The sequence below is a fragment of the Columba livia genome, chromosome 19, assembly GCF_036013475.1.
Source record: "Columba livia isolate bColLiv1 breed racing homer chromosome 19, bColLiv1.pat.W.v2, whole genome shotgun sequence".
Lineage (NCBI taxonomy): Eukaryota > Metazoa > Chordata > Aves > Columbiformes > Columbidae > Columba > Columba livia.
In genome coordinates this window covers 1,040,306-1,059,357 of record NC_088620.1, presented here as the reverse complement: position 1 = coordinate 1,059,357, position 19,052 = coordinate 1,040,306, and the positions used below count along the sequence as shown (strand labels likewise).

The window sequence follows — 19,052 nt, the reverse complement described above, 5'->3', positions numbered from 1 at the left end:
AAAAATGCAGGTAATCTAACATAGGATTATAGACTTCTCCCCTCCAAAGCTAAGACTGAGGCATCAGAACTTCAGGTAAGAGATGGTGCTCCATCCTTCAGAGCTTGAAGTAGAATTAGACTTATTATCATAGAATAATTCAGGTTGGTCAGACACGGTCTCCCTATGGTAAATCTTCCCAGTTACCTTCCTGTCCCCATCCCTGGCAACATCTTCCAGCAGGATCTACCCCGTGCTCATCCAGGCACGGAGAGCAGGCCGGCCAGCCCGCAGCTCCCTCGGCACAGCACGGAGCCAGCGGCGATTCATTACCCCTTATCAGCCCCACTTCACTATACAGACACATTCCTCCCCTTTCCCCTACATTGGGTAGGGCTTCTTGTCTCACCTCACTGAAAACACACGCTGTTTGGAAAGAGGAGTGGGAAGTAAGGTCACCAAATGATAAATATTTTGAATTATTTCCATTGACATGGAAAACAACCACAGTTCCTGCCTACCAACGTAACTGGAAGGAGACATAGCAGTTTAATGCTCCACATACTTCAAGAGCTATACCTGCACTGTATCCCTCAATAAACAAAATGCCTGTTTACATTCCAGTAAAATTCTGTCGGCATGGTATCTGATTTATTGATGCCATCAAAAGTCACAGGATTCCTGAAATGCCTCCCGAGACACAAAAATCAAAGTAGAGAGGAGATGCGTGTTGCTGTGGTATCAGCTTCACCACAGTTACAGCCTGGATTCCCAGCAGCATCCTGCACTTCGGGAGCTCAGCCAGTCCTGGCCCGCACGGGGGACCGAGGGACCCGCTCGGAGCCCCCCGCACAGCCAGGTAATTACTCTCAATCTTTTCGATAAGCTCAATAAGCCAAGACTATCAAGCTGCCTCAGTCTTTTTGGGCAATTTACAATATTTTAGGAGATCAGCATCAGAGTTTCATGCAGCATTACACTATCAGCATTCCAATGCAGCGCTGTCAGTATTAGATAAGCAGTAAACATAAAAGACCTACTTTCAATTTCCAAAGGACCACATTAGTGCCTTTTGCTACTGCATTACAACAACAGGCACTTACTCATAAACGTTTCCATGTGTTCCACAGCCAGCACCCTCGGCATGCAACGCCCCATTCCACAGGCATGCTGTCTTTTGCATCTTCTGTACCATTTGGGTTGAATAGGATATTGCCTACCGGGCAGCCCAGACCGCTCCAATATTGAAAGATCAATTGCATAACCATTCTGTGAATCTGGGGAAATTCTGTATTTACTTTTTGATCACTGATGAAGTGTTGGCCAATGCAAGGCATACTACTACAGCAAAATACCGAGTCCATTAGAATGACTTCTATTAAATAGAACTGAGAATTTACAAAAGTAGATATTCTGCTGGTATTTTTTAGAAGCTAACATCAACCCAGATTAATAGTCATCTACTGATAAATAATAGCACATGACGACATACAGAATATGCCGGGAATCATATTGCAGATTAGCTGGTGTTCCCAGAGGTGAGTGGTTCTGGACACCGAGCAGCACGTCAGGGTAGAAACACCACTGCAAACGGACCTTCCAGCACAAAGCTGGCACCGTGCCCCTGGAATCCAGCAGCTAGTGCACGAGCGGCACTGACACGGGGATCCTGAGAAGCACTGACAACGTGTGTCCGAAAACTGCTTTTGTCTCTAACCTCAAGGTTAACTGATTTCACAGCATTTATCTTCAAATCTTAATCAGTGGCAATAACAGCACAGCTAACTCTAACAGACGTGAGCCCCGCGCTGCCGACAGCTCCGAGCGCTCGGCTCGCCGCGCCAGCCGGGGATCAGAGGGCCAACTAGTACTTACTAGAGGATGAATCATGCTTGGGAGGAGGATCTTGACCAAATCCTAGAATGTGAAAAATAGGCGTAAGCACTACACATTGAAACAAGTTTCCTCATTACCACACATGCACAGAAAGACTGAATCGTCAAAATCAACTCGTGAATGTATAAGCAACATTAAAACAGCATTTAAGGGAAGAAGCTTTCCAAGTGCCTAGGTACAGGACATTCCTGTGATGCTCAACAGAAATGAGATGGTTGAGGACCCGGACAGCGAGCAGGAGCTGGGCCGGTGTGGAGTGAGCAGTCCAGCAGCAAGGCACTTCAGAACAAACCAGCGCCCAGGAGCTGCTGCTTGTGGGAAGGGGCTTGTGCTCTCCTGAAAGCCTCGGCGTGCTGAAGCACAGAACAAACACTACAGAGAGCCGGTGATTTCAAATCAAATTGCAAGAAGTCAGGCAGCATTTCATGTGAGGGGCAGTTCAGGCCGATCTAGTCTCATGTGGGGGCGAGGGAAGAGCCCCCGTGCTGCAGTGTGATACCTGCTGGGGATCCACGTGAGCCCCCGGCCCACGGCACGCTCATCGGCACAGCCCCAGCACAGGGAGAGCGCGCTCCAGCTGCAGAGCCATAGGCACTAATGTGCTTTTAAACCTGCAGCTTAACTGCAACCCCTGTGCTAGGGCTCGTCCTCCCGTTTCTCTGCAGGTGGACACTGCAGCACCCATCCAGCACAGCGACCCTTGGGAAAGCACCACTTGGTGCCACCATCAGGACTGTCCCCTCGGCAAGGCTGTGGCACGGATGGGACCCAATCCATGGGTCAGTCTTTGGGGCTTCGGCCCAGCCAGCCACAGCAGGACACCTCACAGGCACAGCACCCTCAAAAACACAGATCCATACTTTGTTTCTTGGCAGCATTCACAGCAATAAATACAGAACCAAGCAAGTTGCTGCAGACAATTGGCAGCATATCAGTTCAGACATCTCCGCTGAATTAATAAAGTAAGAAAACTCCATAAAACAAAGGGGCAGATAAGCGCCCAGCAGCTGTGGCAGCTTCCAGCAGCGATTCAGCCTGTCCTCGCGCCGCTCCTGCCGCGCTGGCACCCCGAGGTGGCCGGTCCCTGTGCCAGGCTGCGCAGGGCACAGCTCCACCGCTGCACACACCCGCATATTATCTCTGGCAACTGCCTCAACACTTGACATCTTCATACTTACTTCTCGCCTCATATGTTAACTGGAAAACACTAAGAACGAGCAGCACTCTCTCACCTCAGCACTCCCTGCTGTTCGCAGCTGGTGATCTGGGTCATCAGCCGCCGCACACGCGCGTTGCAGAGGATCCCGTTCCTGCCTGGCTCACCTCGGCACTGCCAGCCCCATCACATCCTCCAGGACTTGCTACCGCCATCACACCAGCCCAGCGTGGCATTTAAACGTGTATTAAACACCAGTGACAGAGAAGCCAAGACTATTTCTGATGCAGTGCTTTTCAAGTAAAGGGTCAGAAATGCTCTTTCTTGGCAGATACAGGATGCAGCTGGACAGTAACTGTTGCTCAAAGGTGCTTTGCAGCAGACAGCTGCATGCCAGGAAAATGCACATCACGTTGGGCACGGGTCGGGGCCTGACTCATGTTCTCCATGAGGACAGCGGGGCAGCAGAGCCTGTGCCGGGGACCCGGCCCTTCCCTGCCGCCCTCCCGGCCCCAGGGAAGCCCCGCACTAAAGGCCCTTGGCCACCCCCCACCCAGGAAAAACTGGCACTTTCCTGACAGGATTTGTAGAGAAGTGCCAGATTTTTTAAAGTTCCACCATTTGTTTCCAGATTCTGTAGCTATTGAAATAGAAAAGCAGAGCCAGGTCTGGCAGATGCGTCAATGGGGAGCAGCTCCGGACCGCCGGGTACCCCGGCTCCATCGCCACCCACACGTTCCTCAGGCACCACGGAGCCACACGAGCCACGAGCTCAATGCCTCTTATTTCCTACCATACACACAAGAGATGTTTTCCTGGGGAAAGAATTCTAGCAATCCACTTGCCAATTGTTTTACCGTATTACAGCATTCCTTATGTAGCAGCTATTGCAGAGGTTTCCACAGAACAAAGTTATAAACAACTCTCTTGTCCCAATCTATAGCATCTTACTGGGAAATAACTCAAACAACCCCTTCCACTTGCTACAGTAAAATATCCAGAGGTTGACAACTACCATTTACTTATTACTGGGCAACCTATATATCTACACATTCCTTTAACAGAAGATAGAAAAAGAGGACAAGCATCCAGAGGGACATTTCTTCCCAAGTATCAGTTTGAAATAGAAGCTATTTCAAACTTTCATGAAGTACAAAATTTTAAAATTCTCATCCTCTGGAGAAAAATACCCTGCTGCTGTACTTGCGGCTTCCAGGATACAGGGGACAAAACCTTCACCTATCGGCCACAGAAAGGTAAAGGAAAATCTCAAAGCAAAACATAGATCATCACTGGAAACAAAATCTTTAGGTCAAGCTCGGGTTGCCTGTACCACATTAAAGCCTTTTCTTTACCGATTGTCTCTTACAAAAGACAGAGTCCTTTATACCAGGGGTGTAAGTTAAGTTACTACTTGTGAATAAGCACAAACACTTTTACTCTGTCAACATGAAGGGACATTTTTGGTAGGGCCAGCGATCCCCGTTTCCCACATTGTGTGATTGATGAAGCTCTGTCCCTTAGAAGAGCAGATTGGTTTCCTGGTGCCAGGAAAATGATTGATGAATATTTCGAGCCGTGGGCCTCTCCTCCCGCTGGGTGTCCTTTTCACAGCTCCCCAATGGGCCTGGGGATTTTTTTTCAAGACTAGGAAGTGTCATTTTTATGGATATCATCCTGTGATAGGGACAGTTCACTGAGCGGAGCACTATGTAAATCAAAGTGAAATACTAAAGGTCAGCTCAAGTGTTAAGGTGACAGAGCCACACAGCACGTTCCAGGTAAGCAGGAAAACAGAAGAGGGCAAGGAAAAGCCTCCCAGAGCCAGAGGGCAAAGCAGGAGCGCCGAGCAAGCACCCTTGACTCGCCCCTGCCAACGGCGGCTCCTTACACAGCACCGGCACCGAGCGCCTTTCCTCCACTTCGTGAAACGCTGCAACAGGCCGTCAGACCCGCGCTGTGGGAGCTGGGTTTTTGCTTTTCAGATACACATGCACACTTGCAAGAGAAAGCTTCAAAGCTCAGAAGAGCATTCTGGCTGGCAAGCACCAACTAAATATCTAGTGGAGCAGCAATGATGAGGCTAAGATGTGATTTCCCAGTTCACGTGCTGGCTCGGTTTTATGAATCTTCAAACCCATCTCCAAGCATCTTACAGTCAGCACAGACTTTTCAACTCACACGATGTCATGAATAGAATACCAGTTAGCTTTTATGGATGTTCAAGAAGTTGATTAACCTGACACCACAAAAAGGCGACCAATCGGCGCCCATCGCAAGGCTGCGAGCTGTGGGACAGGGTCACGAAACCACACAACAGCCACGACAGCTGTGACTTCAACCACCTCCTACAATACCACCAGCAGAAGCTCTCCCTGCTACCAGTTTATCTTTGCTGCTGTGTAAAGACTTAAGCTTTCATGATCATTTTACAGGTGCTTTAAATAAATAGGACATCTAAAGTAACAATATACTTAGGAATAATTCTTGGTAAGTATTGCCAAACAATATAAAGTCGAGTTACAGCTGTGAGACTGAGGGGCTTTTGGAGGACAAGTCGGTGTTCAGCAGAACTTCCAGAGACCAGAAGTTCTTTGCAAATACTTTTACTACAGCCATGACAGGCATCATTTCATCACTTGGCTTCATGACGAGGGCTCCAAACCAATTCCCACCGATAAACACTGTGCTGCTCCGCAGTGCCAGGGTCAGCATCGGCCAAGGGAAACACCCAGCGTGCACAGAGCTGCACGGCACACGCCGCCTGACGGGCGAGGGACCCGCACACCAAGCGCCTCCGGGACGCGGCCCAGCGCCGCTGCTCCTGCCGCAACGGGAGCGACGTGCCATACGACAAGAGAACACTGCGATTTAGTCCCAAGGGCTTCACAATTCTGGATTAAATTTCCACAAAAAAATACTTAAAGCTTGCATGGAGTTTGAGCTGAGCCGTATGTCCAGACCAGCGGTTCGCCGTCAGCCTGGCACTGGAGCCCTGGTGAACTCACCAGGATTTTTCCTGGTGCATCCACAAATGGAAAGAGGGCTTAAAAAAATCCTTCACACTGACCAGATGCTTCTCTAAGGTTAAGTTTCACCACCAATCCAAGCCTATAACGGGGATGATTAGGCAACGGGAGGTAGACGTGTAACTTATACTCTCTGAAGGACACGGGTCCACCCTTTGTAAATGAAACCTCCTTATCGAAGGGCTGCGGTAGAATTGAGACCCTCCAGACATATACTGCTTTTAAGATAAGTTATTGGTAATCATTTACCAATAAAGAACTTCACCAAAGGTAGCCTATCAGTGGTACATTTCCACTTTCTAACAAAATCTGTGCAGAATCATTTTTATCAATGTATAAAATCTGGACGTCTTCTAATTAGGTAATTAGAGCTGTAATAATTTAGACTAAAGCTAAAGCTCGAAGGGTCCTCTTGCCCCCCAACTTCCCTTTCTCAATTAACTCTGCAAAGTGATAACCACTCCGGCTTAAAGGCTAAGAAAAGGGAAGGATCAAAAGGCCAGTTTAACAGAGCTGGAGGGAAGAATGCGCTGCGGTCCCCAGCAGCCAGCTGATGAAACCCGGGCCAATTCTCTATGTAAATGACTTCATTAGAATTACCAGATTACACTGCTGAAGGCCCTGTTTAAATAGGCAGTTTATCAGCAGGATAAACTGTGCTCTCATTCTCAGAGAATGCCAGTGTAAATGCATTTGTTCAAAGCTGCCACCACCTAAGAGTCGAACAGTCATTTAATAAAGCGCTTGCACATTTTCCCCAACGAAAAAGCCCACCAATGACTTGGTGGAGACAGGACAGAAAGATGACTATTGCCTCCCAACAATTAAAATCTTCTAGATGGAAAAGTTACCTCATTTTCTATAAAACAGCTTATTTATACCCTGAAGAAATGCTGTTGGTGCAGTGTCACAACACAGGCTGCATCTGCTGAGCATACACCACCGGGTTTAGTACAAAAAGGCATAAACCCATCTTCCTGATTAATGATCTACAGAGGCCATCAATACCAAATTCCAGCTTTACACCGAGAGGCATTTTTCCATCTCGCCATCAAATCATAACAAAATACTGAAGTTCCTCCTAAATTACAAGTCTTTTACTTCCCATCACAGACCCAAGCTCAGAATTCTATTATTTATTATTGTCTATTACTACTTGCAAAAGCAAGAGCCATCTGCATTCAAAAGCCAGTATGAGTCAAAATAACACTGCAGCTTCTTGTTTATTCAGAGACATTTGACTTCAGCAGCGTTGCCATTCGACAACTCCATTTGTTTTTCTTCCTAAATCTTCAAAGAAATGTTTATAGCAAGTCAACTAAGACCTAACTATATCAATGAACTCGTCTTTGTTAAGCAAAGGCTTATCTCATCAGATGCAAAGCAATCAAGCATAAAGAGCCACTAAAAACGTCAGTGTGTGCCAGCAGAGTTGGAGGCTGTGGAAAAGGAGGGACCAAGCAGGGGATCCTTCTTTGCAAACTTCACATTCTCTGTGCTCTTACAACCGTCCTCTTCTCTGCTACGGAGCTCATCCAGACTAATCTGCCTAGCTTAAACTCTGCTCATTTTAAAGGAGCACAAAATTCAAGTAGTTTCCTGATACTTAAATGTCTTCCAATATCATACCACACAAAGATATTCCATATAACCTCCTTTATCGTGGCTTTAGTTAAAACATAAAATAATTAAAACTGTAAAAGCCATCATGTTTCATTCACGGGGAAAAAAGATGTCAACAGAAGCTACAAGGAAACTGCTCTTAAGCGGGACCCTGTTGAGAAATAATTGCCAGTAGTGCAGGAAGAATGAACGCCCAATTATTTTAAAATGAATTAATTTTATTCATTGCCTTTAATTTACACAATGATAAAATATGTTTCTTAGGTGGAAGGGGATGTACTCAAATTGACAAAAGAAAATCATCATCTTGTATTCTAAGAACATCAAATGCCCCTTCAAACAACAAGGCTGTAATTCACCGTAACCGCTGAAATTAAATCATGAAACTGCATTTCAAAGTTATTCTGAGGCACCAATAAACTTACAGCAGTTTACTCAGGGTTAACACAGAAACCACATGCAGAGCTGAAGCTCATTAATGATTTTAACACAGCCACCAAGAACATAATGCTAGTTTTATATATATATATATATATATATGTCACACAATTTTAACTTCCCATAAAGATGCTATACTTCAAGGCAGCAGAAGTGCTATGAACCTTCCTTAAAAAGGGGAAATGGTAAAGACTGTTCATTTTCCATTACCATTTGCAGATATTTTATAAGCCAACAAAGTACTAACCCAACCTTTCTGCTCCTCCCCTGGCTTTGCAGGCTTTACAGAGACTGAAGGTCAAGCAATGGCTCAACACTCTGCCACTATTTCACATGTTTTAAGGCAAAGTAGTAAAAGGCTGTTACATCATTCATTCAAAAGACCAACCACAGCATCTATCACATGAAGTACCTGCACAAAACACAACTAATTCCTAAAAGTAATCTGATAAATCAAAACAGATTCACCAAAAATCCCACATTCATGTGGGGAAAAACAGTTAATGCAGACCAAGTGTAAATGTTGTTGCATTATTAAGGACACCAAAGGAACAGACACCTCTCAAGTCAGAACCTTCAACAAATTTTAAGGACGAAAAGCATCATTTAATTAAGAGAAGATAAATTATTTCTAGCATCCTCACAAAGCGACACAATTCAAAATTACATTTCAGGGTAACTACAGAAATACTCGTTCCTGTAACTGCCAGCACTCTGTATGTATCTCGGTACTGCTTCTATCCAGCAAATGCCAGCGACATTGCCTGATAAGCCTCTTTTGTCTGAGCAAATCCTTTGTAGAAAAGGGTACCTTGAGATGGTAAAATGCAATTGTAAACCATAAAAATTGGCAGGGACATTCAAGTGCAGATGCAGGCTCTGCATACTGAAGTGTAAAAGCGTCCCAAATGGTGCCCATAAACCCTCGAGCAGCCCGGCCGGCACAGCCGCGTCCACCGCCCAGCGCCGGGCCGGGCGGCACAGCCCCGTGCCAGCGGGGGCACCGCGCACCGACCGGCTGCCCAGAGCGGCGGCACCGGCACGGAACGGGGCACCGGGCTGCGCGGCAGCGCCCGGACCGCAACGCACACGGGTCAGACGGGCACAACCCCGCTCTTTTGGGGAAAGAGGGTAACCGAGGAGGGAACAGCCCCGCTCCAGGAGGGAACCTGTTACAGGCGGAGAACCCCGCGTGTCCCGCAGCGCCGGCGCCGCCGCGCCCGCCCGAGCGCCGGCCCCGGGAGCGGCGGGCAGGGCGGGCAGCACGCGCCGCCCGCCGCGGCCCTTTGTTGTGCCCCACGGCCAAGGAAAGTTGCGGCCGCCGGGAGCCCCGCGGCCCCGCCGGGAACCCCGCGGACGCGACCGACCGCCGGCCCCGCCGGGGAGAGCGAGGCGGCGGAGGGGAGGCGGGCACAGCCCCCGGGACCGCCGGCACCGCGCTCCGGCACGGCCCGCGCCACACGGCCCCCGCGCCCCCGGCCCCGAGGGGCGCCCGCGGCCGGGCCGGACCCCGCGCTCCACTCACCGTTGCGGGGCGGCCCCTTGGCGGCTGCGCGGGGCTCCGGGAGCTCTGCGGGCGGCTCCAGCTCCATGGCGGCGCCGGGGCCGCGCCGGGGCGCGGCGGGTCTCAGGGGCCCCGGCGGCCGCGCTGCCCCATGGCCGCTCCGGGCGCTGCTGACAGCCAGAGCCGCCGCTGCGGCCGCCGCGCTCGGGCCGGGCGCCCCGCCCTCCCGCGGGGCACGACGGGAAGCGTAGTCCTCCGCGCCGCCCGGATGTACCCGCGGAGCCGCCGCGCCCCGCCGGCCCCGCCCCCCAGGCCCGGCAGGCCCCGCCCCCGGCCCGGCTGTGCGGTGGGGCCGGTCCCGGCCGGTCCGAGCGCCCCGGGCACCGCCCCGCTGGGCTCCGCCCGGCTCCCGTCGGGCTTGGCCGGGCCGGAGCACCGGGACTGGCGGGGCGCTAGGGGGCACCCGCCGCTCGAGCCCGGAGCGCTGCCCGCGGCACGGGGCGACCCCAGCGCGGCACCGGGCACCCCGAGAGAGGGAATCGCCCGGGGCACCCGCCTCGACCGAGGACGGGATCGGCCAGCCCGGGAAAGGAGTACCGGGCAGCCCGGGGAGGGAGCGGGCAGCCCCGGCACGGGGCATCGGGCAGCCCGGGATACCGGAAAGCCCTGTCCGGGCCAGCAGCCGGCCCCGGTACAGGGAACGGCCGGAGGGCCCCGGGTGGGCACCAACCAGCTTCTCACGGGCAGGACCGCGCCGCCCCCGCGGCGCCGTTCGCGGGGCCGGTGCCGCCGCCGGGACGGGACGGGGCGGGGCGGAACGGGCAGGCGGGCGGGCGGGCGGCTCCTCCCCGTCGCCGGGCCGGGCGGAGCGGGCGCTCGGTGCAGGCGCTCGGCGCCGCTCTCGCCATGCGGGCGCTGCTGCTCCCGGCGCTGCTGCTCCCGGCGCTGGCCGCGGCGCGCGGCGCCGCCACGGTAAGCACCGGTGGGACTGGGAGCGGGGCTGCGCCCACCCACCCTGCCCCTGCGGGTGCCCGGGAGCGGGCGGGGGCAGCGCCCCCTCCCTGCGGGGCCGGTGCCGTCGGGACGGGCGGTGCCGGACGGTGCCGGTAGGGCCCCGGTGGCGGCAGCCGTCGCTACTGTGCTCGGACGGGCCCCGGGGGGTGCCCAGGCGGAGCGGACGGGGGGCGCCCGAACACTCCGGCACCCCCGCGGGCAGGGCGGGCTGCGTGAGCCCTGTCCCGGGCTAGCACCAGCACGGCAACCTGCGTCAGGGACCGAAGACCGCGTCCCCGGGCACGGGCTCCCCGCTCTGGCGGGCAGAGCCGGTGTTTTCCTGCAGGAACAGATTTTGGTTCCCCCGGGAGAGCGGCGCGGCACAGCCCACGGAGCTGAAGACGGAGCGTGGGACGGTCCAGGGGAGGCCGGTGCGGTTCGGTGCTGGGCGCCCGACGCTGCGGGGGTTTCGCAGGGGGAATGTGACGGGGGGTTGGAGGGTGCCCAAACCCCGGCGCTGCAGTGATGAGCTCTGCAATTAGCGTCTCCGTGCCAGAAAGAACAGCCCGGACAAGGTTCCCCCGCAGAGCCGAGAGGAGCGCGGGACGGGGCATCGTGGGGCAGCCGGGCCCTCCCGTGGGGCCGAGAACCCTCGGGTCCAGCCCTCCCCACGGCTACTCTCCCGTGGGGTCCGTGTTGCAGCCAGGTCAGCCCAGGGTCCGGGACATGGGGACCCAGAGTGAAGGAAGGTGGTGGGAGCAGCCCCCAGGGAGTAAGGGCGATGATGCCAGGATCACCAAAGCGTTAAAAAGCCAAGATTTTTTCCGAGTCATTTGATGGCACAAGATGAAAACGCAGCTGTTGTTGGCAACAGTTGGTGGGGAGTGGTGTCGGGGGGAGCCCCGCGCTAGGGTTCCCAGGAGGGTTTCAGGGTGACGCTGTCTGAAGGACTCTGGGATCCGCAGCCCGTGGGCCCGCGCAGTGCTGTCACCACCTCCCTCTGTCCCTCCTTGCAGGTGCTGCCTGCTGTACTGGGAGGTATTTTTCCAGTTCTTGCTGTTTGGATCCAATCCCATCAGTGGGCGTTTGTGTGCCACCAAGTGTTTCGCGTGGTTGTGTCCCTGTGACCAACATGGGACACGCGAGAAGCGCCAGCTTCCAGGGCCTGGCCACCATCAGCCATGGGCAGCTCTGCCAGCCCCGCTCTGCCTTGGCTCCCCGTGCTGCAGAATGTGCCTAATGCGCTGTGCCAAGCTTGGGAGGAGGAGGAAGAGGACAGTGACATGGTTTCCCTCCTGTGACAGGGCCATGCCTTCCAGCAGCTGTGAGAGAGGCGTGCAGCGCGACAGTGTGCTTATCAACACAGCATGTTTTCCTCCAAGACAAGTCTTCTGGCAGCAATCAAAGGACAGCTTAAAAGCTGGCCAGAGTTCATTGTCAAAGGTCCTGCTTTCTCCAAATAACGGCACAAACTCCATGCTCACACGGATGCTCTTGCAAGAGGTCCCAGAAACTAGGCAGTGCTGGGAAAATCAGGAGTGAGGAACCCCTCGGCGAGGTGCAGGGATGCTGTCCCACGCCAGGCAGGGTGTGCAGCCTCATCGCGGAGCTGGGACCCAGCTCTGGAGGAGGGGCAGCACCCAGCTGCCTGCACCCTGGGCTGGGGTCTGCAGCGAGCAGGGGGATACAGGGACCTGGCAAAGAAACGCCAGGAGACCCCACAAAGGTTTCTTGGAGAGCTGTTAGATTTTGTCCCCGAGCAGCCAGGCAGCGTGCTGGCCTTCAGCAGGGGCTGCCCTATGCCCCCCCATCCCGACCCACCTGCACGCCGCCAGGGAGTGGGTCCCACCCGCGCTGGGTGTGCAGGTCCCTCCCTCGCAGGGTCAGAGCACAGCCCGGTGCACCCAGCCGATGGACCGAGGCAGGATGACCCTTGCAGAATGGACCGCGTGGGTGCCTTTCTTTAAAGACTTCCTTGTTTATAGCCTTTTCTGTATAAATAGGACATACGGTTCCTGTTTAAGGAAGCCTTTTAAAAGGCAGATCGAGGTTTAATGTTACTATTTTGCGTGAAGGCAGGCAGCTGCCCTGGCTGGTGCACAGCGAGGCGCACACAGTCCTGGGAAGGCACAGACGGTCTCCCCCTGGCCCCCAGCACCCCCTCACACCTTGACCCAAGGTGAACAGGTTTTCCTCTTGCTGGGCGGCTGGTGGCTGCCGGGTCCCTGGGCTGCTGGCTGCCTGCCCGGCTGGCTGCCCACGAGGCTGCACCCTGCCCGGGCCAGCGGCCGTTTGCGGGGACACAGGAGGGAAACGGCTAGAACCGGGAGGTCTCAAGGGGAAGAGGTTCCCCCTTTGTGCCACAGGGCAGCCTCCATTTACTGGCCCCCCATGTGCTGCGCAGTGGGTACAGTCGGTGGTGGGGCTGCCCTGGGCACACGTGCTGCGTGTGGTTCTGTCCCTCTTGTGCCGCACCTCAGCAGGACACGCGGGGCCCCGGCGCCAGCCGTGCCGCCTGCCGCGGCGCTGCCAAGGCTGGTGGGAGGGAACGCGCAGCCTGGGCCGCCCGCTCCCACGGGAAGGAGCTTCCAGCGCAGGCAGCTGCAGCCCTTCCCTGCGGAAGGTGCTGGCAGGCGGGCTCATGACATGTTCCCGCTGGCAGGACCGCAGCATGTCCCCGCGGTCTGGCTGTGCCACGGCTGTGGCTGCTGCACCTGCTATTGGTGCTCAAGGTGTTGGTGGGAATGGGGGACCCCAGCCAGGAGTTCACGTGGGGCTCCCATGGGGGACAACAGGACCTCGTTCAGGGCTCCCATGTGGATGTGTGTGCACACCGGGACATTCTGCAGCGCCGCGCACGTGGAGGGACAGAGGGACAGAGCTCATGGCAAGGACAGCAGCCTGGCTCGGGGGCTGGGGAGCCGCAGGGTGTGTGGAGGGGCCGGCAGCTTGCCGCCCGGCTGTGAATCGTCCTGCCTGTTTGCACAAGCCAGCATTGCCGTTGGGAGGGCAGGGGGCCCAGGGAGTCGTGAGAGCCAGCAGAGGTGGCGTTTGGGAAGGGGGTCCTGCTCCCTGCTGAGAGCTTCATTAGATGCTGTTCCATTTACAGCCCTCTGGGCTGCCGGGTGTTTTCCTCTCACCCAGCTGGACCTTCGTTTCCCTTTGAAAGGGAAAGGCTTTTTTGAAATGCAAAATGCAGGAGGTTTTGCTGCTTTAGGAAGGGCTGTGGATCTGGGGGGAGCTGGGGGTCCCTGCGTGGGGGACACTGCCAGGGAAAGCTGCTGCCCAGGCGCCACCAGCACATCAGCCCAGTTGGGTGCAGGCGGGAAGGTGCCTGTGTGGCCGTGGGTGCTGCCGCAGGCGGGACATCAGCCCTGTGCGCCTCTGCCCTTTCCCACACTGTGCTTGGGGAGGATGGGAGAGCCAGTGCTAAGCTCATTTCCCAGCTCTGCCACCGATCTGTTTCCCAGGGTGAGTCAGAGTCCCCCTGGGCAGACCCTGTCCCCGGGGTCACCGCGCTGCCTCTCCCCTTTTCCCACCCCCTGGGTGCTCGGAGCAGGCGCGTCCCCACACATGGGGCACCCAGCACAGCCTGGCCACGCTCCTGCCAGCCCAGATGTCCCCAGGGGTGCACAGCTGGTGGCAGTGGGGGAGAGGGACCCAGCTTCCCAGCCTGGCGCACAGGCAGTGCCGCAGCCTTGTTCCCAAGCGCAGTGGGGGGAGAACAGTTCCATATCTGCAGAAACCAACTGAAAAGCACCCTGGGCTCCATGGTCGCGTGAGTCAGGGCCATGTGTGGAAACAAGGGAGCCCTTGAGTGTGTGCCTGGGGCCATTGCGGGAGCTGCAGGAACCAGGCTCGTTCCGAGGTGGCTGCGTGTCACCATGAACAACGGACCCTGTGTGGGCTCAGGGCTGTGGGTGCAGGGGAAGAGGGCGATTCTGGCTCTCCTCGTTGCTGTCCCTGCTCGTTATCGCCTGGTCTTGCTCGGGAGGGATGCTGGGCTCACCAGCCACCCCAGCGCTGCGTGTTCCCCCAGGCGCTGGGCGAGGCGGACCAGGTCCGGATGACCTCGGAGGGCTCCGACTGCCGCTGTAAGTGCATCCTGCGGCCGCTCAGCAAGGACGCCTGCAGCCGCGTCAGGAGCGGCAGCGCGCGGGTGGAGGACTTCTACACGGTGGAGACGGTGAGCTCGGGGGCCGACTGCAAGTGCTCCTGCACTGCCCCCCCATCCTCGCTCAACCCCTGCGAGAACGAGTGGAAGATGGAGAAGCTGAAGAAGCAGGCGCCCGAGCTCTTCAAGGTATCTGCAGGCGCGGTGGGATGGTGAGCTGGGGGCCAGAGAACCCCCCCACACGCAGGAGCCCATGCTGCCTGTCCCTGCCTGGCAGGTCCCAGGGCAGCAGAGTGGTGTGGTTCCTGCACCCCGTGAGTGAGGACGGGGACACGTGGGGGCATCCGCAGCGGCCGCGCATCCCTGCCCTGTGCCCCAGCCCTGGTTCTTGTCTGCAGCTGCAGTCCATGGTGGACCTGCTGGAGGGAACGCTCTACAGCATGGACCTGATGAAGGTGCATTCCTACATCAGCAAGGTGGTGAACCAGATGAACACGCTGGAGGAGGTGAGTGAGCTCCAGTGGGCGCCATCCCCGTGGCGCGTCCTGGCTGGCTGCTCGGGACTGTCTGGTGCTACTGTGGGTTCCCCACATGGGGCTGTGGGGCTCCACATCTCTCCTCTCCTCCAGACCATCAAGACCAACCTGAGCAGGGAGAACAACTTCATGAAGGAGAGTGTCCTGCACCTCAGCGACCAAATGAGACGCTACGAGAACTACTCTGACATCATGATGAGCATCAAGAAGGAGATCTCCAACCTGGGCTACCAGCTGCTGCAGAAGGACGCTGCTGCTGTCCCCGAGAGCAAGGCACAGGTACCCCCGGGGGACCCAGCGCCCATGAGTGTATTGGGGTGCACCACGCCACAGCCGAGGGCTGGTGCCCATGCCTGCTGCCCAGCATGGTGACAGGGGAAGGGAGGGGTCTGACCGGGCTGTGCCCCCCAGGACACGGCAGGCGGCCGAGAGAAGGAGGTGGGACGGTACCCCAGCACCCGCAAGACGCTGGGGGACAGGCCGGCTCCCCGAGCACCCAAGGAGAAGCAGCTGAAGCCCGAGAAGCCCAAAAAGGATAACGTGAAGGCCAGGGCAGGCTCGCAGCCTACGTCCAAGCCCAAGCCATCAGCACACCAGCAAACCCTGGTCCGGGGCATCACTTACTACAAGGCTGGGCAGGCAGGGGCAGCAGAGGGGGCTGTTGGCCGCGGTGAGTCCCTGGATGGGGCAGGGATGCGGGGGCCTTGGGGCACCTTCCTGCCGAGGTGGAGGGTGAGGGGCTGCCCCCACAAATGCACTGACCCTAAAACTCATCTCCCCGCAGAGAGCCCTGCGAGGGGGCCGGCTGTGCCGGAGCGGCAGGAGGAGAGGGACCCCCCGCCCCCCACAGTCAAGGATGCCCCAGCTCAAGCCGTCGTGCTGGCGGAGACCCCCGTGCCCAGCACCACGACTGCGCCCAGCACCGCCCTGTCCCCCCGCACCACCGCCCGCAGCCCCTCCAGCACCGCCCTTGGCCAGGGGGCTGACAGCACTGGGGGCCCCGAGACACCAAACAGAGGTGGGTGAGCGGGGGGCTGGGGGGGCACCCTGGTCAGGCTGGGCCAGCAATAGCCCTGCCACAGGGAAGGGCTTCCCCGCCCCGCTGCATGGGGCAGGGGTGAGCCTTCCTCCTCCTCCTCGGTACTCAGTGAAGGAGGTGGAGTGTGAAGGCACCATTGAGTCAGTGGAGCCCCCCACGGAGCACCACAGCTACGGACGCAACGAGGGGGCCTGGATGAAAGACCCAGCAGCCAAGGACGACCGCATCTATGTCACCAACTACTATTACGGCAACAGCCTGGTGGAGTTCAGGAGCCTGGACAACTTCAAGCAGGGTGAGGGCTGGGTCGGAGCAGGCACGGGGTCCACGCCTCCAGGTGGGCGCCCAGCACTGGGCAACACCGGCTGTGCTGGTTCCTGGGCTGGGGAGTGGATGGGGACCTGGAGGGGGGCACCCGTGGGGCAGCAAGGTGGACACGAGTGCCCTGCTGCTGCCAGCGTGCTTGGGCCATCACACGTGGGACTGCAGTGCTGCAAGGGGTCCCAACGCCTCTCCCGCCCGCAGGCCGCTGGAGCAACCTCTACAAGCTGCCCTACAACTGGATCGGCACAGGGCATGTGGTCTACCGGGGGGCCTTCTACTACAACCGCGCCTTCACCAAGAACATCATCAAATACGACCTGAAGGAGCGGTACGTGGCGGGCTGGGCGCTGCTCCATGATGTGGTGTACGAGGACACGACACCCTGGAAGTGGAGGGGCCACTCGGACATCGACTTTGCCGTGGACGAGAGCGGGCTCTGGGTCATCTACCCCTCCGTGGACTATGACTACTCGCAGCAGGAGGTGATCGTCCTGAGCCGACTGGACCCCGGGGACCTCTCGGTGCGCAAGGAGACCACTTGGAAGACAGGGCTGAAGCGCAATGCCTATGGGAACTGCTTCATCATCTGTGGCATCCTCTACGCTGTGGACACCTACAGCCAGAAGGAAGGGCAGATCTCCTACGCCTTCGACACACACACAAACACGGAGGCAGAGCTGCGGCTGCCCTTCCTCAACCAGTACGCCTTCACCACACAGGTCGACTACAACCCCAAGGAGAAGGTGCTCTACGCCTGGGACAACGGCCATCAGATGACGTACGGGCTCCGCTTCGTGGTCTGAGCGCTCGGCCACGTCCCAGCTGCCCCCTGCCCCCCCGCCATGCCGGCCCGGGGGTCCCATCGCAGCCCAGCTCCCCCGCTGGCCCAGGGCTGCTGTGAGCGCTCGGCTTCCACCCAAACCCTCCCACCCGCCATGCCCGTCACCTGCGCCGTGCCTGCTTCACACGGGGCACGGCTGCAGGTGAGGGCAGCCCCCAACAGACACCCCCACGACAACGTGGCCTCTGGGGCCATGGGGCTGCCCCACAGCCGGCAGCTCGGCCGGCATTGCCTTCCTGGGGACGCGGGAGAGGAGCCCAGCCCCACATCCCCGCAGCACCAGGAGGCAGCCGGGTCTGTGCCACCAGTGACACGGCAGCACCCGCCCCGCACCACCGCACCGAGCACCAGCCTGCACCGCACCCAGCCTGAGCACTGCTCCCACACATCCCCACACCCCCTGGACCCTCCATTGCTGCAACCACCAGCTGCCAGCAGTGCTGGTGCCCGACCAGCCCGGTACCCGCGCCTGCCCCGAGCTGCCGCGGTGCGGCCAGGGCCCCCTTGGGCCGGGGCAGGAGGAGCAGCTGCAGCTGCCCATTGCTATTTTAGGAGACGTGATTAACATGCCTTTGCTTTTGCCGCTCGTTAGCTTTTTATTTAAATGCATTCACCAGAGCTGGGTGGAATCCCCTCTCCTGGCAGCAGGCGCAGAGCAGCCTGCACCCCTGCCTGCACCCAGCGTGGCGGGGGGCCCTGCTGCCCTCCTGCTCTCTGCAGGACAAGGGGCTGGGAGCACTTGGCTTGGTTTTGGTCATTTTAGACGTGAACAGTATTAAAAAAATAACAGATATGTAACTGGGCTGCATGTGTTGCCATTTCTCCCGGAGCCGGGCAGGGAGGAGCGGGCAGGGCGGGCACTCACTGTCCCTGTCCCGTGGCCAGCTGTGCCCAGGGTTTGCTGGCACACGTGGCTGCTGTTCATTGCACGTCTGGCTGGCGCGGCTCCCCACACCGAGCCCAGGGAGGACACCTCATGTCCTGTGGCAGCCCCAGGCTGGGAAGCACAGGGACCGGTGACCGCGAGTGCAGACCTGGAAGGACAGGCCCCGCTGTGTCCTGGGGTAAAGGGGATTTGGTGTTTCCAGGTCTGAGCCACAGCCCAAGCAGCCGTGGGAGCGGAGCTGGCTGCAGCAGCGCAGGGGCGGCAGCGGAGAGCAGCTGCGCGTGGGCACGGCCGGAGCAGCTGCCCTGGCTCTGCTGCGGCGTTTGGCAAGCGTGGAGCTGCTGGGGGCTCTGTGAGAGCAGCCACCATGGCCCCGCTCCTGCCCGTGTGTGCCAGGGCACACCCTCGGCCCCGGCGAGCCCTGCACACTGGCCGGGTGTCCCTTCGGGCTGCGGCCGGGCTCCTTGTCCCACAGAATCGTCACCAGGCAGCTGAGTTCAATGTCCCAGCTACCCGGCACGGCTGAGAACCAAAGCTGGTGCAGGGCACAAGCAGCCTGGCATCCCCGGTCCTGCTCTGGCTCACGATGGCACTGACCATCCCTGCCCCTGCCCAGGCTTTGGCCCCAAAGCCCCGCGCTGCCGGTGCGGTGCATCCCTCTCTCAGCTGCACAGCCCCTCCACGAGAAAGGAGC

General features: G+C 57.6%; 2 protein-coding genes across 6 annotated transcripts in view; one reads left to right on the top strand and one right to left on the bottom strand.

Annotated features, from left to right (window-relative positions):
* Positions 1 to 9,862, bottom strand: part of NR6A1 (nuclear receptor subfamily 6 group A member 1) — a 69,444-nt gene extending 59,582 nt beyond the window's left edge. Inside the window, exons 1-2 of one of the 4 annotated variants that reach the window (XM_065035410.1) lie at positions 9,647 to 9,862; positions 1,855 to 1,896 (exon numbers count right to left, since the gene is read on the bottom strand). In XM_065035410.1, coding sequence (XP_064891482.1) covers positions 1,855 to 1,896; positions 9,647 to 9,713 — 109 coding nt within the window. In that variant the 5' untranslated portion in view covers positions 9,714 to 9,862. The remainder of the gene's footprint in view (positions 1 to 1,854; positions 1,897 to 9,646) is intronic. The other 3 variants (XM_065035409.1, XM_065035411.1, XM_065035412.1) reach the window with 3 other exon arrangements.
* A 219-nt stretch (positions 9,863 to 10,081) lies between these two features.
* On the top strand, positions 10,082 to 18,270 carry OLFML2A (olfactomedin like 2A). Of its 2 annotated transcripts, none has more exons than XM_065035408.1 (8): positions 10,082 to 10,597; positions 14,640 to 14,921; positions 15,131 to 15,238; positions 15,362 to 15,547; positions 15,680 to 15,938; positions 16,053 to 16,286; positions 16,417 to 16,602; positions 16,833 to 17,462. In XM_065035408.1, the coding sequence occupies exons 1-8, from the start codon at positions 10,532 to 10,534 to the stop codon at positions 17,432 to 17,434; spliced, it is 1,923 nt and encodes a 640-aa protein (XP_064891480.1). In that variant the 5' UTR covers positions 10,082 to 10,531; the 3' UTR covers positions 17,435 to 17,462. The 2 variants fall into 2 exon arrangements, with proteins under 2 accessions (XP_064891480.1, XP_064891479.1); XM_065035407.1 differs by having other exon boundaries at positions 10,441 to 10,597; positions 14,658 to 14,921; positions 16,833 to 18,270.
* The last annotated feature ends 782 nt before the right edge of the window (positions 18,271 to 19,052 follow it).

Excerpts from the sequence above, each read along its gene's own strand:
- OLFML2A (XM_065035408.1), top strand. The coding sequence starts at position 10,532 with ATGCGGGCGCTGCTGCTCCCGGCGCTGCTGCTCCCGGCGCTGGCCGCG. Across the intron at positions 15,239-15,361 it reads AGATGAACACGCTGGAGGAG|ACCATCAAGACCAACCTGAG; the intron begins GTGAGTGAGCTC and ends CCTCTCCTCCAG. Across the intron at positions 15,548-15,679 it reads TCCCCGAGAGCAAGGCACAG|GACACGGCAGGCGGCCGAGA; the intron begins GTACCCCCGGGG and ends TGTGCCCCCCAG.